This window comes from Nicotiana tomentosiformis, chromosome 3, assembly GCF_000390325.3.
Source record: "Nicotiana tomentosiformis chromosome 3, ASM39032v3, whole genome shotgun sequence".
In the NCBI taxonomy this organism is placed as follows: Eukaryota; Viridiplantae; Streptophyta; class Magnoliopsida; order Solanales; family Solanaceae; genus Nicotiana; species Nicotiana tomentosiformis.
The window spans coordinates 128,270,757-128,296,662 of record NC_090814.1 but is presented as its reverse complement, the minus strand read 5'-3'; the positions used below and the strand labels follow the sequence as shown (position 1 = coordinate 128,296,662).

The window sequence follows — 25,906 nt, the reverse complement described above, 5'->3', positions numbered from 1 at the left end:
GAAGGAACAAAAGCATGAAGCGGTGCAAGAAGCAAAGCCAGAAAATACATGTTATAGATGTGGAGGAAAAGGGCACTGGTCACGTACATGTCATACGCCAAAGCACCTGGTTGAGATGTATCAAGCCTCCTTGAAGAAGACAGAGAAAAATGCTGAAGATAATTTAGACTTCATGCATTTGGATGTAGCTGATTATTTTGCACTCCCAGAAGGAGAAACAAGTCATGTGATCGGTAGTGAATCTGTAGAAATATAAATATTTTAATTTTTGTTGTTTGTAGTAGATAGCATGGTTATGTAATTATTGTACATACATAAAAGTTATGCTTTGATAATAATGTTTACTATCATATTTATTTTGTTTATGTCATTTTGAAGAATATGGATAATCCTCAAATTATGTTTGGATCAAAGACCAATCATAAAGATATTTGTGTAATTGATAGTGGAACAACTCATGCCATATTCAAAGATCAGAAATACTTTTCTTATTTGCATAAGGAAAAAGCAAATGTTTCTACAATTTCTGGTAAAATAAGTTTGATTGAAGGCTCCAGAAGAGCTATTGTATTTCTGTCTAAGGGAACAAAACTTATTATAGACAATGCATTATTCTCCTCCAAGTCCCGAAGAAACTTGTTGAGTTTTATAAATATCCGCCGAAATGGATATCATGTTGAGACAATAGATGAAATGAACGTGGAATATCTTTGTGTTACAAAAAATATTTCTGGCCAGAAATGCATTGTAGAAAAGTTACCAACTTTATCTTCTGGCTTATACTATTCAAAGAATTAGTACAGTTGAAGCACACTCTATCGTAAACGAGAAGTTTACTGATTCAAATACTTTTGTGCTTTGGCATAGCCGTTTGGGCCATCCTGGATCAATAATGATGAGACGAATTACTGAAAATTCGAGTGGACATCCATTAAATAACCTGAAGATTCTTACAAATGATGAATTTTCTTGTGAAGCTTGTTATCAAGGCAAAATGATCACTAGACCATCACCAATGAAGGTTGGCATTGAGTCTCCTACCTTTTTAGAACGTATACATGAGGATATATGTGGACCTATTCACCCACCAAGTGGGCTGTTTAGATATTTTATGGTCCTAATAGATGCATCTTCAAGATGGTCTCATGTTTGCCTACTATCATCTCGCAACCTGGCGTTTGCAAAGTTATTAGCCCAAATAATTCGATTAAGGGCACAATTCCCAGATTATCCTATAAAGGCTATTCTCCTTGATAATGCTGGAGAATTCTCATCTCAAACTTTTGATAATTACTGTCTATCAGTTAGAATAAAAGTTGAACATCCTGTAGCTTATATTCATACTCAAAATGGCCTTGCAGAGTTATTTATTAAACGGCTGCAATTGATAGCAAGATCACTACTTATGAAAACAAAATTGCCCACTACTGTTTGGGGCCATACTATCTTGCACGCAGCATCACTTATCCGTCTCAGACCAACACATTATAATAAATATTCTCCGTCACAATTAATTTTTGGTCATGAACCAAATATTGCCTATCTACGAATTTTTGGACGTGCTGTATATGTGCCAGTAGCACCACCACAGCTCAGTAAGATGGGCCACCAAAGAAGGTTAGGAATATATATTGGGTCTGAATCACCCTCTATTATTCGCTATCTTGAACCATTGACGGAAGATTTATTTACTGCTCGATTTGCAGATTGTCGATTTGATGAAACAAGTTTCCCACAATTAGGGGGAGAGAAAAAGGAAATCAAAAGAGAAATTGTGTGGAAAGTTTTATCATTATCTCATTTTGATCCACGTACCCCTATATGTAATCAGGAGGTCCAGAAGATCATCCATTTACAAAATATAGCAAATCAAATGCCAGACGCATTTACTGATTTGAAAAGGATAACTAAGTCACATATCCATGCAGAGAATGTGCCTATACGGATTGATGTCCCAGCAGGACCATCTACTAGCATAAGAACTAGTGAACCTAAAGCACGCCTGAAGCGTGGTAGGCCTTTGGGTTCTAAGGATCGAAATCCTAGAAAAAGAAAATCGACAAATGATCAAAATGATATTAAGAAGGAATCTCCTGAAGAGACCCAAGATCTGATTAGTTCTGAGATTCCTGAAGAAATCAATGAACCCGAGACTCAAGTGAGTGAGGAACTTTTAATAAGTTCTACTGGTGATAGGATTAATTTAAATGGATCTGAAATAATGGTGGATAATATTTTTGCATATAATGTTGCACTTAACATTATGCAAGATAGTGAGGATTGTGAACCCCGGTCTGTCGAAGAATGTCAACAAAGATTTGATTGGCCAAAATGGCAAGGGGAAATTCAATCAGAATTGAACGCACTTGCTAAAAGAGAGGTCTTTGGACCAGTAGGCCAAACACCTGCTGGTGTAAAACCAGTTGGTCATAAATGGGTTTTTGTGTGAAAAAGGAATGACCAAAATGAAGTTGAAAGATACAAGACTCGCCTTGTCGCACACAGATTCTCATAACAACCTGGAGTTGATTATGAAGAAATATATTCACCAGTTATGGATGCCATAACATTTCGATATCTTATCAGTTTAGCCTTGCGTGAAAGACTTGAAATACATATGATGGATGTGGTTACAGCTTATCTGTACGGGTCACTTGATAATGAGATTTACATGAAAATCCCTGAAGGATTTAAAATGCCTGAAGCATATTCGAAATCTCGGGAAATGTATTCAATCAGATTACAAAGATCTTTGTACGGTTTAAAGTAATCTGGGCGCATATAGTATAATCGCCTTAGTGAATATTTACTGAAAGATGGTTACATAAATGATGTTATTTATCCATGTATTTTTATAAAGAAAATAACATCAGAATTTGTTATACTTGCTGTTTATGTTGATGACATAAATCTTGTTGGAACTCCAGAAGAGCTCCAAAAGGCAATTGAATATCTTAAGAAAGAATTTGAGATGAAAGATCTTGGAAAAACAAAACTTTGTATTGGATTGCAAATTGAACATTTAGCAAACGGGATCTTTATGCATCAATCTGCCTATATAGAAAGGGTCTTAAAACGTTTTTACATGGACAAAGCGCACCCATTGAGTACACCAATGGTTGTTCGATCACTTGAAGTGAATAAGGACCCGTTCCGACCTCCAGAAGAGGATGAGGAACTTCTTGGTCTTGAAACACCCTATCTCAGTGCAATTGGTGCACTTATGTATCTTGCTAATGCAACAAGGCCTGACATAGCATTTTCTGTTAATTTACTAGCAAGATATAGCTCTTCTCCTACTCGGAGACATTGGAATGAGATTAAGCATATTTTACGATATTTAAAGGGAACTCTTGATATGGGTTTGTTTTATGCTAACAAAAGTAGTGCAGATCTTGTTGGTTATGAAGATGCAGGTTATTTATCTGATCCCCATAAAGCTCGATCTAAAATCGGGTACGTGTTTACATGTGGAGGTACTGTCATATCATGGCGCTCCACAAAGCAGTCAATTGTTGCTACTTCTTCAAATCTGTCACGACCCCAAATTCCCTCCGTAGGATGTCGTGATGGCACCTAGTCTCTAAGACTAGGTAAGCCTATCAATGCGGAATAATAATAAATATCTGAAATAAATAAACTACAATTTAAATAATTTCAACTCCCAAAACCCGGTAGAAATAAGTCACAAGCTTCTAAGAATTTATTCTTAATGTCTCTATATGTCAAAGTCTAGATAAAATATAAGGAAGCAACATAAAATGATAGAAGGGGACTCCGGAGTCTGCGGACGCTGGCAGATATACCTCGAAGTCTCCGTGCGCAGGTAACTCAATGACGTCTAGGCTGGTAAAATGTACCTGGATCTGCACAAAAAGATGTGCAGAAGCGTAGTATGAGTACACCACAGCGGTACCCAGTAAGTGCCAAGCCTAACCTCGGTAGAGTAGTGACGAGGTCAGGTGAGGCCCTGCTGGAATATAATAATGGCATGGTAAAATATTTATCAATGTAGTAAAATAAAATGACATTGAAAATGAATCAAATAGTATGTCACATTTAATGACACCAAATAATTACAAATAATATCTCGAAATTTCCTTCAACTTTATGAAAATCACAATAATAATCAAAGGCAACTACGGCCATAAATCAATATCAACAAGGGCACTCCCGAAGTACCGCCTCGTAGTCCCAAATCATAAATAAATTCATAATATCTCATTTCCTTATATCACCGCGGGAGCCTTCATAATTTATTTAAAGAAAATATTTTTCCCGAAATAGCATCCCGCGTTTTAGCCACCCTTATCACACCGCATGACTTCTAGTAGTTCCCCTACTAGCCACGCGTATCAAGCCACCCTTATCTCACCGCATGCGTTTCAACACCCAGACCTTATACCACCGCCTGCGGATCAATATCACAATATATCATAATTTGCACCTCAAGTGCTCAAATAATTTAACTTGCCAAAATAATTCAACAACAATATTTTTCCACAATAAAGAGCTCACGGCTCATGCCAAAATAAATCATCAATAATAGTTTGCCAAAATAAATCATCAATAATAGTTTGCCACAATAAAGAGCTCACGGCTCATGCTCACGGCTCATGCCAAAATAAATCATCAATAATGGTTTTCCACAATAAAGAGCTCACAGCTCATGTCAAAATAATTCATCAATAATATTCTTCCACAATAAAGAGCTCACGGCTCCCTCACAATGGGTATAAAAATATTCAGGAGTAAATAATTTAGGAAAATAATATTTCAAAATCTTTACTACGTTGCTTCAATAGCAAGTTTAAAAATGTCAAATACTTCATATTAATAATATTTAATTTAAAGAAAATCAACCTTCAAATAATGCACAGAATAAAAGAAACCAAGTTTCAACTAAACAGGTAAAACAATTAGTAAGAAAAGATCAAACAAATTTGAAGTATATATCTCACATCAATGATGAAGAATATAACAAGATAAAATAATTTAATAAATGCGCAACAGTGATCTACACAATTTAAAAATATAATCTTTCGCAATTTAACCCGTGTACACACTCGTCACCTCGTGCACACGACTTTCAACATATTTTAATAATCACATCAATACCAATCCTAGGGGAAATTTCCCCCACACAAGGTTAGACAAGTCACTTACCTCGACTTGCTCCAATTTAACCAAATATTATGCTTTTTTCTCGAATTTTCGACTCCGATCGACTCGTATCTAATTATAATTAATTCGATACAGTCAACAAAAATTATAGTAATCACTTTCATAAGAAAATATTACATTTTTATTAAAATCCGAAATTAGCTCAAAATTTGCCCGTGGGGCCCACATCTCGGAATCCGACGAAACTTATAAAATCCGATAACCCATTCAATTACGAGTCCAGCCATACCAATTTTACCAAAATCCGATAAAAACTCGACCTCCAAATCTTAAATTTTTGTTTTTGGAAGATTTTGCAAAAATCTTGATTTTTTCCATTTAAATCCGAAATTAATGATGAATATGATCATGGATTTATGAAATATAATCACATTTGGATGTAGAACACTTACCCAAGTTGAAGTCTTGAAGAAATCCTCAAAATCGCCCAAGAACCGTGCTCCAAAACTCCAAAATGAAATGAAGGAAATGACCATTTTTGTTCCTTAAGTTTCTGCCCTAATAACACTATTCCGGTCGCTAAAAGTCCAATTCCGTCGCTAAAAGTGTCACATCTGGTCGCTAAAGGTGCATACCAGGACTATTTACACCAGCAGTTTTATTTTACTAAAAAGGCTCTAACTCCATCATACGAACTCGGAATTCGACGATTCGTATTCCTATGAGTCACAAATAAAACTACGAACCCATTCGTTCAATCAAAACTCAATTCGGAGCTCATTTACTCAATGTGATACCAATTTCGCTCGTTAAACAATTAACTCATATTTCGCGCTTAAAACTCAATCGCGACTTGATGAAATTAGACCAAACTTTCCAGATCACTCCTATAATTCATTATCAAAATGTCGAAAGTCTCGAAATCGAATTTCGATCTCTAGAACTAAAAATGGACTTTTGGATCATTACATGCTTATGTTGAAAACATCAAACTCTTCATCGACAGCCTGTAGTGTATCAATCATAACTTCTTGTACTCAACTCCAACTGCCAAACGGTTTAGTTCTGCAAACTAGATACAAAGTACTACAACTTTCATATTTTGCTCATCGCCCAACTCCTTATAGATTGCGAGATATAAGCTCCTAAAGTCAGCCCTGTGCAGCAGAAATTTCTGGCGATGCACACTGCTGTAGCAAAAATCTGCAGTAGCAGCTTCAGTCAATCGATCATAACATTTTGTATAAATGTCTGAATGATAAATGGTTTATCATTCTGGAAACTAGAATCAAAGGGCTACAACTTTCATGTTTTGAAAATGTTCAGATTCCTTATAGATTTCGAGATATAAGCTTCCAAAGTCAGCTCTGTGATTGCACCGGTTGCTGTCCAAAAACAGCTTCTGCAGCAGAAAAATTCCAGCAGCTCCTTTTTGTCCGAAATTCATTCCGTTTACCTTCCGAAATCCACCCGAGGCCCTCGGTACCTTAACCAAATATACCAACATATCCCAAAATATAATATGAACTTAGTTGAGGCTTCAAACCATGCCAAACAACGCCGAAATTACGAATCGCGCATCGAATCGAATTATGAGTTTTCAATTCTTCCAACTTCTATATTTTGCGCCGAAATATATCAAATCAATTCCGATTGACCTCAAATTTTGCACACAACTCATAAATGACATAACTGAGTTATGAAAATTTTCAGAATCAAATTTCGATCCCGATATCAAAAAGTCAACCCCTCGGTCAAACTTCCCAAAAATTCAACTTTCGGCATTTCAAGCCTAATTCCACTACGGACTTTCAAATAAAATTTCGATCACGCTCCTAAGTCCAAAATTATCATACGGAGCTGTTGGAATCATCAAAATTCTATTTTGGGGTCGTTTGCACATAATTTGACATTCGATCACTATTTGAACTTAAACTTTTAATTTTTCATCAAAATTCCATATCTCGGGCTAGGGACCTCAGAATTTGATTCCGGGCATATGCCTAAGTCCCAAATCACGATACAGACCTACCAAAATTGTCAAAACACTGATCCGAGTCTGTTTGCTCAAACTGTTGACCAAAGTGAACTCAGTTAAGTTTTAAAGCTCTAATTCACATTTTAATTCATTTTTCACCTGAAAACTTTCCGAAATATTTTTACGGACTGCACGCTCAAATCGAGTAATGGTAAATAGTGCTTAGATCACATAATTAATCATTAAATTTAAAGATGACATTTTGGATCATCACATTCTCCACCTCTAAAACAAACGTTCATCCTCGAACGGAGTTAGAAAAACAACCTAAGCTGGTGAATAAGTGTGGATAACAGCTGCGCATATCATGCTCGGTCTCCCAAGTCGCCTCCTCGACCGAATGACCCCTCTACTAAACCTTCATGGAAGCAATATTCTTTGACCTCAGCTTTCGAACATGCCTATCCAAATTAGCCATTGGTTCCTCAACATAAGATAGATTCTTGTCCAACTGAACCGAACTGAAGTCTAGCACATAAGACGGATCGCCGTGATATTTCCAAAGCATGGAAACATGGAATACTGGATGACCGGCAAAGAGACTAGGTGGTAGTGCAAGTTTGTAAGCCACCTCTCCAACTCTCTCAAGAATCTTAAAAGGCCCAATATACCTAGGGCTCAAATTGCTCTTCTTCCCGAACCTCATCACACCTTTCATAGGCGAAACCCGGAGCAATACCCGCTCACCAACCATGAATGCAACATCACGAACCTTCCGATTCGCATAACTCTTCTGTCTAGATTGGGCTGTACGAAGTCAATCCTGAATCAACTTAACCTTTTCCAAGGCATCCTGAACCAAGTCTGTACCCAATAGCCTAGCCTCGCCCGATTCGAACCGACCCACTGGGGACAGGCACCACCTACCATACAAGGCCTCATACGGAGCCATCTGAATGCTTGACTGACAACTATTGTTGTAAGCAAGCTACGCAAGTGGTAAGAACTGATCCCAAGCACCCCCAAAATCTATCACACACGCACGAAGCATATCCTCCGGTATCTGAATAGTGCGTTCGGACTGCCCGTCCGTCTGAGGGTGAAATGTTATACTCAACTCTACATGAGTACCCAACTCTCGATGTACAACCCTCCAAAACTGTGAGGTAAACTATGTACCCCGGTCAGAGATGATGGATATCGGTACACCGTGAAGTCTGACAATCTCGCGAATATATACCTGAGCCAGCTGCTCTGAAGAGAAAGTAGTAATCACAGGAATAAAATGAGCTGACTTAGTCAATCTATCCACAATCACCCAAACTGCATTGAACTTCCTCCGAGTCCGTAGGAGCCCAACAACGAAATCCGTAGTGATCTGCTCCTATTTCCATTCTGAAATTTCCAACTTCTGAAGCAATCCACCCGGCCGTTGATGCTCATATTTCACCTGCTGACAATATAGGCACTGAGCTACATATTTCATTATGTCTTTCTTCATCCGCCTCCACCAATAGTGTTGTCTCAAGTCGTGCTACATCTTCGCAGCACCTGAATGTATGGAGTACCGCAAACTGTGAGCCTCCCGGAGAATCAATTCACGAAAACCATTTATATTTGGCACACATAGCCTGCCCTACATCCGTATTACATCTTCATCTCAAATAGTGACTTCTTTGGCATCACCGTACTGAACTGTGTCCTTAAGGACAAGCAGATGGGGGTCATCATACTAACGTTCCCTAATACGGTCATAAAGAAAAGTCTGAGAAACCACACAAGCCAAAACTTGGCTCGACTCGTAAACATCCAATCTAACAAACTGGTTGGCCAAGGCCTGAACATCCAAGGCCAAAGGCCTCTCTGCTACTGGTAAATATGATAAGTTGTCCACACTTTCTGCCTTACGACTCAAGGCATTGGCCACTACATTGGCCTTCCCAAGATGATAGAGAATGGTGATATCATAATCCTTAAGCAACTCCAACCATCTTCGCTGCCGCAAATTAAGATCCTTCTGTTTAAACAGATATTGTAGATTTCGGTGATCGGTGTAGACCTCATAATGGACACCGTACAAATAATGGAGCCAAATTCTTCAAGGCACGAACAATAACTGCTAACTCAAGGTCGTGGACCAAATTTTTTTTTTTCATGTACCTTTAACTGTCTGGACGCGTAGGCAATCACCCTACCGTCTTACATCAATATCGCGCCGAGATCAATACGTGACGCATCACAATACACAATATAAGACCTTGAATATGTAAGTAATACCAACGCTTGTGAATACGCCCACATCTTCAGTCGGAACCACACGTTAAGAAAATGTTTGAGCATCTCTGGCTCCCTCGTAGTCCATCTGCGGCATCACGAACCATCGACACACAACTGATATTGAGTGTGCAATGTCATACACGAGTGGATACAAAGGAATATGAGATATATGTTTCACGCTAAATCAATGTCGCACGATAATGAATCAAGGAAGTGAATATTTTCCTAACAGTTCCATAGCCTCCCGAAGATAAGTACAGACGTCTCCGTACCGATCCGCAAGACTCTACTAAACATGTTTGTGACTCATAACACCTATGAACCTAGTGCTCTGATACCAACTTGTCACGACCCCAAATTCCCTCCGTAGGATATCGTGATGGCACCTAGTCTCTAAGACTAGGTAAGCCTATCAATGCAGAATAACAATAAATATCTGAAATAAATAAACTACAATTCAAATAATTTCAACTCCCAAAACCCGGTAGAAATAAGTCACAAGCTTCTAAGAATTTATTCTCAATGTCTCTATATGTCAAGGTCTAGATAAAATATAAGGAAGCAACATAAAATGATAGAAGGGGACTCCGGAGTCTGCGGACGCTGGCAGATATACCTCGAAGTCTCCATGCGCAGGTAACTCAATGACGTCTAGGCTGGTAAAATGTACCTGGATCTGCACAAAAAGATGTGCAGAAGCATAGTATGAGTACACCACAACGGTACCCAGTAAGTGCCAAGCCTAACCTCGGTAGAGTAGTGACGAGGTCAGGTGAGGCCCTACTGGAATATAATAATGGCATGGTAAAATGTTTATCAATGTAGTAAAATAAAATGACATTGAAAATGAATCAAATAGTATGTCACATTTAATGACACCAAATAATTGCAAATAATATCTCGTGGAAATCAAAACAGAATTTCCTTCAACTTTATGAAAATCACAATAATAATCAAAGGCAACTACGGCCATAAATCAATATCAACAAGGGCACTCCCGAGGTACCGCCTCGTAGTCCCAAATCATAAATAAATTCACAATATCTCATTTCCTTATATCATCGCGGGAGCCTTCACAATTTATTTAAAAAAAATATTTTTCCCGAAATAGCATCCCACGTTTTAGCCACCCTTATCACACCGCATGACTTCTAGTAGTTCCCCTACTAGCCACGCGTATCAAGCCACCATTATCTCACCGCATGCGTTTCAACACCTAGACCTTATACCACCGCATGCGTATCAATATCACAATATATCACAATTTGCATCTCAAGTGCTCAAATAATTTAACTTGCCAAAATAATTCAACAACAATATTTTTCCACAATAAAGAGCCCACGCCTCATGCCAAAATAAATCATCAATAATAGTTTACCATAATAAAGAGCTCATGACTCATGCCAAAATAAATCATCAATAATAGTTTGCCACAATAAAGAGCTCACGGCTCATGCCAAAATAAATCATGAATAATAGTTTTCCACAATAAAGAGCTCACAGCTCATGTCAAAATAATTCATCAATAATATTCTTCCACAATAAAGAGCTCACGGCTCCCTCACAATGGGTGTAAAAATATTCAGGAGTAAATAATTTAGGAAAATAATATTTCAAAATCTTTACTACGTTGCTTCAATATCAAGTTTAAAAATGTCAAATACTTCATATTAATAATATTTAATTTAAAGAAAATCAACCTTCAAATAATGCACAGAATAAAAGAAACCAAGTTTCAACTAAACAGGTAAAATAATTAGTAAGAAAAGATCAAACAAATTTGAAGTATATATCTCACATCAATGATGAAGAATATAACAAGATAAAATAATTTAATAAATGCGCAACAGTGATCTACACAATTTAAAAATATAATCTTTCATAATTTAACCCGTGTACACACTCGTCACCTCGTGCACATGACTTTCAACACATTTCAATAACCACATCAATACCAATTCTAGGGGAAATTTCCCCCACACAAGGTTAGACAAGTCACTTACCTCGACTTGCTCCAATTTAACCAAGTATTATGCTTTTTCCTCGAATTTCCGACTCCGATCGACTCGTATCTAGTCATAATTAATTCGATACAGTCAACAAAAATTATAGTAATCACTTTCATAAGAAAATATTACATTTTCATTAAAATCCGAAATTAGCTCAAAATTTGCCCAGGGGGCCCACATCTCGGAATCCGGCGAAACTTATAAAATCCGATAACCCATTCAATTACGAGTCCACCCATACCAATTTTACCAAAATCCGATAACAACTCGACCTCCAAATCTTAAATTTACGTTTTTGGAAGATTTTGCAAAAATCTTGATTTCTTCCATTTAAATCCGAAATAAATGATGAATATGATCATGGATTTATGAAATATAATTACATTTGGATGTAGAACACTTACCCAAGTTGAAGTCTTGAAGAAATCCTCAAAATCGCCCAAGAACCGTGCTCCAAAACTCCAAAATGAAATGAAGGAAATGACCATTTTTTATCCTTAAGTTTCTGCCCCAAAAACACTATTCTGGTCGCTAAAAGTCCAATCCCGTCGCTAAAAGTGTCACATCTGGTCGCTAAAGGTGCACACCATGACTATTTACACCAGTAGTTTTATTTCACTAAAAAGGCTCTAACTCCATCATACGAACTCGAAATTCGACGATTCTTGTTCCTATGAGTCACAAATAAAACTACGAACTCATTCGTTCAATCAAAACTCAATTCGGAGCCCATTTACTCAATGTGATACCAATTTTGCTCGTTAAACAATTAACTTATATTTCGCGCTTAAAACTCAATCGCGACTTGATGAAATTAGACCAAACTTTTCAGATCACTCCTATAATTCATTATCAAAATGTCGAAAGTCTCGAAATCGAATTTCGATCTCTAGAACTAAAAATGGAATTTTGGATCATTACATGCTTATGTTGAAAACATCAAACTCTTCATCGACAGCCTGTAGTGTATCAATCATAACTTCTTGTACTCAACTCCAACTGCCAAACGGTTTAAAGTTCTGCAAACTAGATACAAAGTACTACAACTTTCATGTTTTGTTCATCGCCCAACTCTTTATAGATTGCGAGATATAAGCTCCTAAAATCACCCCTGTGCAGCAGAAATTTCTGGCGATGCACACTGCTGTAGCAAAAATTTGCAGTAGCAGCTTCAGTCAATCGATCATAACATTTTGTATAAATATCTGAATGATAAATGGTTTATTATTCTGGAAACTAGAATCAAAGGGCTACAACTTTTATGTTTTAAAAATGTTCAGATTCCTTATAGATTTCGAGATATAAGCTTCCAAAGTCAGCTCTGCGATTGCACCGGTTGCTGTACAAAAACAGCTTCTGCAGCAGAAAAATTCCAGCAGCTCCTTTTTGTCCGAAATTCATTCCGTTAACCTTCCGAAATCCATCTGAGGCCCTCGGTACCTTAACCAAATATACCAACACGTCCCAAAATATAATATGAACTTAGTTGAGGTTTCAAATCATGCCAAACAACGCCGAAATTACGAATCGCGCATCGAATCGAATTATGAGTTTTCAATTCTTCCAACTTCTATATTTTACGCTGAAACATATCAAATCAATTCCGATTGACCTCAAATTTTGCACACAACTCATAAATGACATAACTGAGTTATGAAAATTTTCAGAATTGGATTTCGATCCCGATATCAAAAAGTCAACCCCTCGGTCAAACTTCCCAAAAATTCAACTTTCGGTATTTCAAGCCTAATTCCACTACGGACTTCCAAATAAAATTCCGATCACGCTCCTAAGTCCAAAATCACCATACGGAGCTTTTGGAATCATCAAAATTCTATTTCGGGGTCGTTTGCACATAATTTGACATTCGATCACTATTTGAACTTAAACTTTTAAATTTTCATCAAAATTCCATATCTCGGGTTAGGGACCTTAGAATTTGATTCCGGGCATACGCCTAAGTCCCAAATCACGATACAGACCTATCAAAATTGTCAAAATACTGATCCGAGTCTGTTTGCTCAAACTGTTGACCAAAGTGAACTCAGTTGAGTTTTAAAGCTCTAATTCATATTTTAATTCATTTTTTACCTGAAAACTTTCCGAAATATTTTTACGAACTGCACGCTCAAATCGAGTAATGGTAAATAGTGCTTAGATCACATAATTAATCATTAAATTTAAAGATAACATTTTGGGTCATCACAAAATCATGCTGAGATAATAGCTATTCATGAAGTAAGTAGGGAATGCGTGGTTGAGATCAGTGATTCATTTTATTCAAGAAAAATGTGGTTTGGAGTGTGATAAAAGATCCACAATTTTATACGAAGACAATGCTGCATGCATAGCCCAATTGAAGGGAGGATTTATAAAAGAAGATAGAACGAATCACATTTCACCAAAATTATTCTACACACACGATCTTCAGAAAAATGGTGACATTGATGTGCAGCAAATCCGTTCAAGTGACAATCCGGCAGATTTATTCACTAAATCTTTGCCAACTTCAACTTTTGAGAAGATGGTATACAAGATTGGAATGCGGAGACTCAAATATTTGAAACAAGGTTTTCATCAGGGGGAGTAAAATACGCGATGTACTCTTTTTTCCTTACTAAGATTTTTTCCCACAGGGTTTTCCTTATAAGGTTTTTAATGAGGCAGTTAGAAATGCGTATTACTAAATATGTGTACTCTTTTTCCTTCACTAGGATTTTTCCCACTGGGTTTTTCCTAGTAAGGTTTTAACGAGGCACAATACCTTTTAATGAACATCCAAGGGGGAGTGTTATGAAAATAATTATATTGTGGATGTTCATTTATTACTCTGCTATAGATAATCTTCCTGAAGAAGATTATCCATTCAGTACTCTGTTGAAGTTTATCTACAAGCAGCTGATGCAGGCAGGTTGCAAGCAGCTCAATGAAATGATTTGCAGCAACTTCTTATTAAACAGGCAGGTTGCAAGCAGCTCATGCAGACAGCTTACAAGCAACTAAAGAAAAGCCTTGCAGCTGCTTTCTGAAAAGCCTCGCAGCTGCTTCCTTTCTTCTATAAATAAATGAGTTTTCAGTTCATTATGTATATAAGTTTGAAGATTGAATAATATATCAGTTTCTCTCCATACTTGTCTTTACTTTATAGTTTTCATTTTATAACAGTTAGATGTGTATTTGCCAAAATGTTACTTCGTAAAAGAATTAGTATATCGTACACTAGATAAGGCTGACGGACCTACAAGTTATTTGTCTTCGTACACATTTGTCTTGTAATGAATTATGAATATTTGGAGTGAAAGTTGCAGACAAACCTCAAATTAGTCGTTTCATTGAAGGAAGGAAGGAAGGAAGAAAATGAATGTAGAAGGGATAACGCAAAAGATGTTGTTCTAAGAAGAAACTGATGAAATCAGATTTATGCTCTTTTTTAAACATTCACAATACCTTTTAGTCATCCATTTAATCAAATAGAGCTTTTCTTTCTTTTCCCTTATGTATTCCATACGATATTACTAGCTAATGTGCTGCTGGTTTGAGATATCCGCTTGTCTGAAAACAGCAAACACTTCTTCCTCGGAGTTTGAATCTATTTCAAACATATTCTTAATTGTCGTACTGCATAGAGTATTTACAAAAAATATATTAACCCTCATCGAATATTTATACCAAATTCTAAGAATATTTACACACCAAACTGTAATGACTTACTATGATTAAATTATTTAATAAGGTAAAAATAGCACTAATTTACCATGGTTAAGTGAAAGGACAGTATCTGCAAACACATTCTCGGTGCGAACAAGTTTTTACCGAGTATTTAATTGAGAATGCATAGTTTTAGTCGCTCCCAGTCATAATAGCTTTTTACCGAGTATTTAATTGAGAATGCATAGTTTTAATTGCTCCTGGTCATAATAGCCGATAATATATATATATATATATATATATATATATATATATATATATATATATATATATATATATAAATCTGGACAGGTAGAGTCAGCATGTTAATTCTATGGTGTTGAGTGTGCTAATCAAAATTTCATATTGGAAGCTTTAAGATCTGAGAAGCTACTTGTGTAGTCTCTTAAAAGCGAGTCGTGTTAGTAAAAAACGAACAGTTATCCACATACCAACAAAACTACTAAATCCGCCCCTGGTTTTGATGATCGGGAACTTGCCTGAAACGTCGAGTTTGACAAGTGCATCACATGGGACTTAGTTAGGACGAGCAATCCCAAGTTCCAAAGTGCGGGAACGGAGTATCTCTTTGAAATAGACAGTCGAGATTCCTGTGCTGCCTCCACTCCCGGTATCTATATAGGGAAACACATATTTACTCCTCCCTCGTCGACTGCATTTCTACTTGAGCTTATAGCCTTAAGGTACTTGTAGCCTAATTCCATTTCAATTTGGTGCTTTAACCTAATCGCCATGTTCATTTTGGTTGTTTATATGATGGGAAGGGTAAGGATCAACATTAGGAGATTGGAGACCAGTAGTAACCGCCAAGTCACTTATTGCAAAAGAAGGTCCGGAATCTTGAAGAAAGCTAAGGAGATTTCAGTGTTATGTGATATCGACATTCTCCTTCTTATGTTTTCTCCGACTGGAAAACCAACGCTATTTCAAGGAGAACGAAGGTACTACCCTAGCATCTGTCACACTTGAACATGCTATTAATAATCTGCAGTGACCATTCTAGTTTCTTTCCTGTAACTTTTATTAAGTAGTATATGTCATTATCCGAATTGGTTAGAGGCACGTGGATTGGTTGAAAGTCATGAGTAATTAGATTAGTTCTTTAGCGTTTAGATCTAATTTGGTGTAATTTTGCATTTTAGTCTCATCGAGGACCACTGTGATTGTACCTTACTTGAAATCCATGGAATATCATTTGTGTATGTAATGATCTATGAGGTTAGGATTGTTACATAGTATCATTGATCTCTTCATTGGGGGATGTGACACAACAGGTTACTTTATTGCCTATTGGTGACTGTACTCTATCTTTGACAAGTACCCAAACTTCTAGCGTCGTGCACTGGGCATGCAAAGGTCAAACTGAGCGATGTTCTCATTTTAAGTTACCTGGTATGAAGAGTCTTTACTCCTCTAGAAGATGATCTTCTAAATAGTCAAAGTGCACAAGGAAGGTTTTAATTGCTATTTTCTACTACTAGCCTTTAGTCAGAGTTAGTCTTCTGTGCTGATTTAGTCCCTGTGCTTTATTTATCTGTCACTAGCTAATCACAGGTCCTTCATCATTATGGTGAACTATAGGATTATTCATCCCCTAATTTCTGTTGCATGTCTTCAGCAATTTTGATGAAATAATTGCAAAATTTGCTCAATTGACTCCTCAAGAAAGGGCAAAAAGGTACAAAAAACAGCCTTGCCTATTTGGATTAGTCTCATCTAAGAGTATATGATAAAGAGGCTAAATGACCAGTTTTCTGTTAATCTTGAACTTAAAACAGGAAGTTGGAGAGCCTTGAAGTAAGTTTGATATTCATAACCAATCTGATTTTTCTGCTTTCTCTTGTTTTTATTTCTTCATCCAGTTGAATGTAATCACAATGTTAATGGTTACATTACAGACACTGAGGAAAACTTTTAAGAAGCTTGATCAGGATGTAGGTGTGCAAGAGTTTCTAGATGCTAGGTAAGTAGCTTTAATCAATTTGAGGATCCTTTCTTTCAAATTTGTACCTAACGAAAAGAATGGTTCTCTTTTTCAAGGTTGTAAGGCATCATGTTAACCATTTACCTTGTCTTTCCCCCTCTCTTTGTTTCTGTTGCAGTGATCCATCAGTTGAGGTATGCAGTATTTTACTCTGTCAACTCCATTTTGGCTTCTGTTGTAAAACTTAAGTCTTGTATATAATTGTTTTTAGTAATTGGTGCTGACAGGAATTGCACAACCAAGTGAAAGTCTTGCAATCTCGACTTACTGATGTAGAAAAGAGACTCAGGTATAGCTGTGCATTCCCTTTTCATTTTTGGTGTTCAAATGTTGCCATAAATTGACCTCTTTATCAACTGCTAAAATAAATTGTGTAATCGTAATTTGCATTTGCTTTTTGAATGTATCTGAAGAAACTTTTGAGGAATATCTAGTCACTTTTCTTGTTTGGTCACTTTTGTTGGACATCTACACGCAATCAATAGCATTCTGCTTGATTGTAGGCTCAATTAATACCATCTTGTGTGATTATAGGCCCATCAGTTGCTTTAATTTTAATCCACATATGCTGCTTCAGTGATTGAGTTAATATGCAGTTGGAACTAGATCATATGGGCTAAATGACTAATGTCATCATTCATCTTTTATTGACCTAACTCCTCTGCATGGTTGTAGCTGGTGGAGTAATTCTGATAAGATAAATAAGGTGGAACATCTTACACAGATGGAGTGCGAACTAAGGGAGTCACTTACAGTTCATGTACGGAAGGTAATATATCATTTCTTCCCAAAAGCTGGATTAATACTGAAGTATTTTGTTTTGATGGTAATTGATGATCCTAGTGCAGCAACAAGTTTTTAGGAAACAGTCATACTATTGATGAACTATATACTTTTTCCTCAATATGGATTTTGGGAGACTTAGGGACTGCTCTTCCTCTTGCCCTTCCTCCCCTTGTTCTTCTGTTTCTGTTTGTCTCTTGCTTTTGCTGTTAGGGAAAAGCAGTGTAAACTGTATAAATAGCTTAACGGTTTTGCACTTGAATTTTGTAATAACAGCTCCAGAGCATGACCCATTTGCATCTTCCGATGGGCAGTAGAGATATGGGGTGCTCCGGGGATATACATCTGTTGCAGAATGTTCTCATGTTTTGGACTATGGGAAAGAACTGGAGCTTGACCGACCAAGACAGACAACTGCAATATTAGATGACACTGTTTGGGATGATTTAAATAGTATAGCATGCTTGAGACAGCAACTAAGTGAGCCATATTCGTACTATCCTTACGATAATCTTAATCTGCTGGAAAGGAAAAGTTTGGATCCTCAGAGAGGTAGATTTGAGAGGATATTTGATGTTTGGCATATTTCGATATGTGTTGATGTTACTTTACCCATGTTTTAACCACTTCTTGATGTTATTTAATCTTTAAAACTCCCAACATGGTGTAATTATTGGTTTGATGACTAATTAAGTTATGTGTGACGATTTAAGGTGTTCGGAGTGCAAAATATGAAGAAAAGGTGGTTTAGCCAGAGGAAGAAGGGTTGGATGCGTCGCATCCAACCTAGGAAAACATCATCCTGCGTGCAACCTTAGCAGTGAAGTTGGGCCATAGCGTTCGCCATCGCGTGCGAAACTGGGAAATAGAAGAGAAGGCTGGATGCGTCGCGTCTACCCTCACATGCAAAGTTAAGAAATGGAGGACGAGGTGGATGCGTCGCATCCGCCTTAGCATCAACCCCTGAAGCCGATTTGGACTAGAGTTAGGAGAACTCTAGATTACAACTTTTGGACGCAATATATAAGCTTTAAAACGCCTCTTGTAGAGGAGAGAGACGGGGGAAGAGAAGAAAAAAGGCTATAACCAAGTTCAAAGACCACGGAATTCGTCTGGAGTTTTATCCTTTCTTTCTTTTATTGATTTTTATGCAATCTTATGAAATTTGGGATGATTGCCTGAATATGAGTGGCTAAGAACCCTATTATTCTAGGGTCATGGGTATACATGAATGTTGATGTTTGAAGTTTAATTTGACGACGTTGGGTTTATCATATTGGGTTATTTATTTAATTCTGTTTCTAATTATTTTGCTGTGTAATTAACAGTGAAATACTATCTACGAATCTAGAGTTGAACTCGAAAGTGGGAACCCTAGACTGCATATAGAAGTAAATAGAGTAAGTTTTCAAAACCCGGGCATCGGGGAAAGGATTCGCGATTAGGATAGACATATACCTAATTGCCTTACTCGGTTAAAATACAGGAATTGTAAATGAGTTCTTGTTAAACTTAATTCCATAGACATATAGGTATTAAGTTAACTTGAGCATGCGAGTAAGAACTCGACAGATTCTTACGAGTGAAATTAACCCTGTGAATCAACAATTCAGATAAATCAATTAGCTATTTTAAAATACGAATGCAACATGAATGTTAGATGACCCGTGACCCTGGAATATTATATCCTATTGATTGTTGAACAAAACTATTTAAGTGTTGTGTTGAATTCTTAGCGATTCATTATTTGATCGTCCGTAGGTAGTAAGTTAGAAAATTATATATTTTGTTAGAAATATCTTGAATCAATAAGCTATTCGAGTTTGAATTAGTCAAAGTTAATCATAAGTCTTCGTGGGAACGATACTTTATTCACTACTTTATTACTTGACGACCACGTATACTTGCGTGAGTGTGTTTGGCCGTAACAATATTTGATGGATTATGAAACTCAAAGAAATTTTAATCTGCCTAGATCTGTGGGTTCTGGCAATAATTCCTGGGATAGTGCAGCTGGCGTCTCTGGAGCTCCAATTTTGGATGAAAAATCATATCCGCAGGTAATTTTATCCCTAAACATTCTAAGGTTATTTCTCAACTCTGTGGGACAGTTAATCAATGGAGCAATGATGTTTAATTGTTCAATCTTACAAATTGATTTTATCTGACTCGCACGTGTTACCATCTTCTTTATGAGTTGAATATGCTGAATGCAAATTTTATGTTACTCCGCTAAAGGAAAACTCATCTTCAAATATACTGTCATTTAATTGATCCTGTCTGGTCTAACATCTCTTACTTGGTTTCATTGGGTTTTTGGATCTATTTCCTGCAGCAAGGGAACTGTTCGCGTGATTGAACTGCCGAGATGTAGCAAAACTTGTGTTTTCTTGTGGCTAAAAGAACTCTTCATTAGGGAATGAGTTTATATTTACAGGTTCAGTTGCTGTTCGTAGATAATTATGTTCAAATGGTCATAGGTGTTGTGCTCTGATCTGTATAATTAGAATAAGAGCTTGCTCATATATTAGATTTGAGACAAAGAGTTACTTCACTTCGCTTCATTAAATTACGAGGATTTCTTCTGCAATTCAGATGCAAATTGAACTACTAAAAGAAAGCTATTCCCTTTTACCAAATCCAAGTCTCGATGAGAGTCGAGAACTAGCTAAAGGGTGCTTTTCTTCCTCTTTATATACTGATGATTTAGTGGGAATAACACGAATAAGACGTGCAATTTTAAATGCCCTGTACATTAAAAGTTCCTTGTTTACCACAAAGCTCTATTCTTGATCAAAAACCATAACATGGTTACAAGGGTAACAATATATTCAATCCAGTTTCCATGAAGTTTTCTAGTTGCTGAGTGTTTGGACAATGGTGTTGTGCCATGGGTCTGAGAGGTGCTGCAGAAGGTTGTCAAAAGGTCCCTTTCCTACTACATTGTGCTGCACTATGAATCCCAAAAATGCCAACATTGCCAATCTCCCTGCATATTATCCATGTGAAAGTTAGTGATGTTACTATTATAGTAGATAAAGTTTAGTATTAGTTGTGTTATTTTATTCTTACAGTGGATAAAGTTTAGTGATCGTACGTGAAATATAACAGGGTTGTGGTTGTTAGACTTACCATTAGCAATTTCCTTTTCTTTGGCCTCGGCAGTTGGTGCAAAGTTGAGTGGGTTGAAAATACCACCGGGGTAACCAACTTCATTAGGAGGCAAGCTGTAGCTCTTGAAGATGGGGTCTTGGTTAACACTTCCTGGGTTCTTAATGTCTTGCCACCTTCTGATCTCGACGTAGTGGAACAAGATGAACTCGATCACAAACAGGGTTGATGAAGATGCAAAGTACTCTTCTTTTCCAGCATCGTACCATTTGGGCACGTTAAGTATTCCAATGTTAGTGAAAACCTCAGGCAGCAGCATCCCAGCAACACCCAACATAGCCCAACGACCGTTCACCAGTTCAGCCTGGACGAACCATTTCAAGTTCTCTGGGTCCTCAGCAAGTCCCAATGGATCAAAACCATTGTCTCCTGGGAGACTAAGACAAGCAAGCATTCGAGTATTAGAACGAGGCTAAAAACCATTAGTAAAAGTATGCTCTTTGTAACAGCTTAAGTTAAGTTTTCACATGAGGTAGTCACACAATTCAATATGATATCGAGCAGACCTAGGTCCTGTGATTAAGTCTTTCTGCCACGAGTATTTTAAGAAAAAAAGAAAGAAAATTTAACATACTTGGCTCATGAAAAAGAATCAAGACTACACCCATAATTAAGTAAATAAAAGTGTGTCTTTATAAACAACTGGATAACCCAATTATAAAGGTGAATGTATGTACCTGCCATCAAGATAAGTAGGAGAGGCTAAGCCTGGAAGCCATTGACCTTTCTTAGCTTCAACCTTGAATGAGTTGTAAGATGAAGAAGTCAAGGGCTTAAAAGAGACCTCTCTGTTTAATTTACCAGATGATCCACTGAGGAATCTGGTTTTTGAGGCACATGGGCGGAAAATGGCAGCTGAAGCTTGTGTTGTAACTGTTGCCATTTTTCCGACTTGAATAAAGTTGCTGGTGTTGATGTTGGGAGAAACCAAGAAAAATAGCAATGGAGTTAAGGTGAGTTAAACTTTGTATCTTTTGTTTATGCATTTGTACTGCCATTTCAAAGGTATAATTGTGGCTCTGGTTCAATCTTGAAGAGTGCCAAGTGGGACAACAAAGATTTTTAGGAATTCAACGGCTGGATTGGGTTGTGAATTTCATAGTAGCCAATAAGAAGAAATGAATCTTATCCTTATCTCTGCTTCCATATCCTCAAATCTGTTTCTTTGTTTCTGTTGGTTTTAGAAGATGATGAGGGACCCATAAACTGCCACATAGGTAGAAGGGGAAATAAATGAAAATTGGGAAATTCTGTTAGTGGAAAGATATTTGCCATCTGGAATCACTCATATCCAATGAAAATGTGACAATTGGTTGACTCAAAGTTAGTCCTGGCAAAAGATATCTATCTAACTAAGAGATTTCAGGAGATGATGAGATCTAGTGAGTAAGTCACTGTTGGGCTACATTTTGCTACTGAACCAATTTAACGTTTAAGGCTTATAAATCCTAAACACATACTAAATGCATCTCTTTACTGCTTCAATGGATAATAACATTAATAAATCTACTAGGATCTAAATTGTCTTTCAATCCAACAAAAGCACAAAAAGTTACAGCGAGTCTATAAGAAATGGACCGTTTAGTTACAAAATAAGGAAAATAATTCTGGTATAAAATCCTATATTATTTTATACTAGTACATTTAGTTGGAAATAATTCTAGTATAAAATTCTAGATTATTTTTGTTTATCCCAAAAATGAGTAACAATTAAATTGGTACGCGGTTTAAAGGATACGTGGTTTAACTCAATACGAAAAATTAAGAATAACAGATAGATGGATTAAAGACAAAATAAACGATCAAACCAATTGCAATACGATGACCAAGTCTAATCTTGTATTGAACAGTGGGATTCACCCTCGATTGGACCCTCGGATCAAGCCGGACTACGAATGGAGAAAAGAACAAGTGAGTAATGCCTTTAATAGTAGCTAGAAGACAAAGTAAAACTTTTATTTCTTTCAATTGCGTGTTACAATGTGTCAGACTAAAGAAAGACTCCCCCTTTATATAGTAGAAGAATTTCAGTCCTAGTATAAGACTAAAAAGGTAAAAATCTTCTTTTTCCGGTAACTGTTGATCCATAATCGATACTGCACGAGATTCGCGTCGTAATATCCGGTTGAGGGCGAGTATTACGGCCCCCTATCCGTCATGCATAACCATCCACTGCGTCCCCCGAGGTCTAGAAGTTATACTCGATCCGAAGTGCGTTACTTTACCATGCCCGATGTCGGATATATCGTCCACTGCTTTATCGTGCCCGGTGTTTCTGGCCTCGATTATAACCTCACGGATCCGTGCTTTCCCTTCGTTCTCTCACCGGATAATCGGGGCAGACATTGCCCCCGATTATACTCGTACACATATAGTCCCCTCATTTTTCGGAGGGTAGATTTACCGAAGCGACGGAAAGCGAAAAGTGAACCCCGCTTTCTTCCTTCGTACGCTTACGACCGAGTTGACGGGTCAACAAAACGTCCCATCAGTCGCGTCGTTCTTGCTTCGGACACGCGTCAGCCGCCGGTTGACTGTCCTCGAATGCAAAACGCCGCGCATTGATTGTTCTTCCTCTATAAAATCTCCTACCCCTTTTTCACTTCTCCTTTTACCGATTCCAAAACTCTTTGACTTACCCTCGAATTCTCCACTCGCCTTTAACTTCTTCAAATCTTCATACATTGCTCCTTAGATCTTCATATCTTCATCCTTAAATCTTCATACTTCTCAACCTCGGTTCACCCTCGACCATCTGCTTCATCTCTACAGTCCTCGAATCTTCCGGGGGGTTTGATCAAGCTCATTCGCCGAGTCAGTAAAGCTCTGTTCTCGAGCATTGACGAGGACCGAGATTGAGGATGGTAGGGGACGTTCGTTTGGGTGAAAACTGAAGACCTCATTCCCTCTGAATTTCTACTGTTCCCCAAAAAGTGGAACGTATTCCGTAAGTCTTTTCCTTCTCAAGTATTTTGCATTACCTTTTATTCTTTTCCTAATTGCCTGTGTTTATCATTGTGCAGCGGTTTCCCAAGTTTCTAATGCAGTCCCCCATTTCAAGGAGTGGATCGAGGGGATCTGCAAACAGATATCTTACTCCGAGGGCGCATGGCGCAAACTCTCGAAGGGCAAATAGGAGTCCTGTTCCCATGGTGAGGCTCTATCTTGAATGATTACTCACACATTTGACTTGTACTTCACTGAGTCTTCTCCCTTCTCAGAGGTTTGCCCAAGACCACCGAGCTCAGGCCATTAGATGAGGACGAGGATCCGTCCTTGCTTGCCGAACTCTCTGTTTCTGGACAGCCAGGGGCTGCCGCAAAGGAGGAGAAAAAGAAGAAGAAAAGGAAGTCCTCGGGCTCCCCGGATGTCGAGGTGAAGAAGAAGAAGAGGATTGTGGCCGTCTGGGTCAGGAGAAGCAACAAAAAGAGCACCAAGTCTAGGGTGCCAGACTCTAATTCCCTCTACCGGCTCAGGGATTACCCCAAGGATGACGACCTTAAGTGCATTGCTCACGAGTCGACCCTCAACGATGGGGAGCAGGTGGTGATCGGAAAAGGTGGCCAAGAGGTTGATCCTCCCCTAGCTCGGGAGGAGAGTCAGAGGCCATGGCCTCCCGAGAAACCGCTCCCACCCCGAAGGAAGGCGTTGGTGTCATTGACATCACGAGGACGCCGTCCCACACAAAGTCCATGTTCGAAGGGGCTCGATCCGAAGGGGAGAAATCAAACAAAATGGCATTGGGTCCAGACGATGCCCTCAACATGTTCTTTGACGGCATGGACATGGGCGCGTTGGAGGACTACTCAGGATTTGGTCATCTAGAGGTCCCAAAAAAGGACGTGCCATTGGGAGTGGGCGAGCCGAGCACGAGCCCGAAGCTAGTGAGGCAGTTCCCTGCCCTGAGCGTGGATCCTGACCGTAAGAGAATGGTCATTCTTACTATCCTAGTGGACGCTCGGGCGTTGTCAGCTCCGGTGGGTATGGCTAGCTATCTCCGTTGCCTGGTGACCGAGGAGGGCCAAGCAAAGATGAATGAAGTAGGCACATTGAGCCTTTTCAACGAAGCGCAACAGGCATTGAACCAGGTAAGACGTCTACTCTTCGTACCCATTGCGAATTTTGCTTAGTTTTAGACATGTTCTAATGACTTCGTTGTTTTTTAGGCTTCAGTGCTTCATCATGAAAGCTTTCTTCGGTCCTGCTTAAGAATCAGCCAGCTCGAGTTCAAGCTCAAATAGCAAGTCCGGAAGAAGGACATGTACAGGGCTTTTAGTGAACAACAAGATGAGGCCCTCAAGGACCTCTCAATTCTCCGAGCTGAGCTGGAAAAGGCTTAGAATGAGGCCTCATCCGTAAAGCGGGAGCACACTGACCTGGTCGAGAAGGTAAGGATCTTTGAGGCTAAAAACGAGAAGCTACTCGTGGTGACTAACAACGCAATTTCGCAGGTCCAAGAGAAGATAGACCTAATCAACCATCTTTGAGTTGAGATAGATGAGGTCAAGGCCATGACCGAGGCGTGGAAAGGCTTAGAATGAGGCCTCATCCGTAAAGCGGGAGCACACTGACCTGGTCGAGAAGGTAAGGATCTTTGAGGCTAAAAACGAGAAGCTACTCGTGGTGACTAACAACGCAATTTCGCAGGTCCAAGAGAAGATAGACCTAATCAACCATCTTTGTGTTGAGATGGATGAGGTCAAGGCCACGACCGAGGCGTGGAAAGGCAGGATGGACCTCCTGAGTTTGGAAAAAGAGGCTGCAAAACAAGAGCTGGAATAGATCAAGGACCAGCTCCGGGTGGCAAAGGACAAGGCCGATAAGTGGTCTCGGCTAAATAATGAACTCCGGGCACAGCTGAACTCAGTCGTT

At 38.3% G+C, this 25,906-nt stretch overlaps 2 protein-coding genes across 2 annotated transcripts; one reads left to right on the top strand and one right to left on the bottom strand.

Annotated features, from left to right (window-relative positions):
* Positions 1-15,579: 15,579 nt before the first annotated feature.
* Positions 15,580-18,570, top strand: LOC104108062 (agamous-like MADS-box protein AGL65; the record flags this gene model as incomplete). Its single annotated transcript, XM_009617031.3, has 9 exons — positions 15,580-15,779; positions 15,861-16,037; positions 16,715-16,774; positions 16,875-16,893; positions 16,995-17,059; positions 17,199-17,214; positions 17,308-17,369; positions 17,756-17,849; positions 18,140-18,570. Coding segments are annotated over 9 exons (843 nt in total), but the record flags the coding sequence as incomplete, so codon positions are not given.
* Positions 18,571-20,595: 2,025 nt separating this feature from the next.
* Positions 20,596-22,030, bottom strand: LOC104110855 (chlorophyll a-b binding protein P4, chloroplastic). The gene is made up of 3 exons (XM_009620409.4): positions 21,712-22,030; positions 20,996-21,411; positions 20,596-20,852 (listed from the first exon to the last, which is right to left on the bottom strand). The coding sequence occupies exons 1-3, from the start codon at positions 21,915-21,917 to the stop codon at positions 20,719-20,721; spliced, it is 756 nt and encodes a 251-aa protein (XP_009618704.1). The 5' UTR covers positions 21,918-22,030; the 3' UTR covers positions 20,596-20,718.
* Between the last annotated feature and the right edge of the window lie 3,876 nt (positions 22,031-25,906).

Bases quoted from the DNA above. Each gene is read 5' to 3' on its own strand.
- LOC104110855 (XM_009620409.4), bottom strand. From the start codon at position 21,917: ATGGCAACAGTTACAACACAAGCTTCAGCTGCCATTTTCCGCCCATGT. The intron at 21,412-21,711 runs GTACATACATTC...TGCTTGTCTTAG, and splicing joins CCTACTTATCTTGATGGCAG to TCTCCCAGGAGACAATGGTT. The intron at 20,853-20,995 runs GTAAGTCTAACA...GATAATATGCAG, and splicing joins AGAAAAGGAAATTGCTAATG to GGAGATTGGCAATGTTGGCA.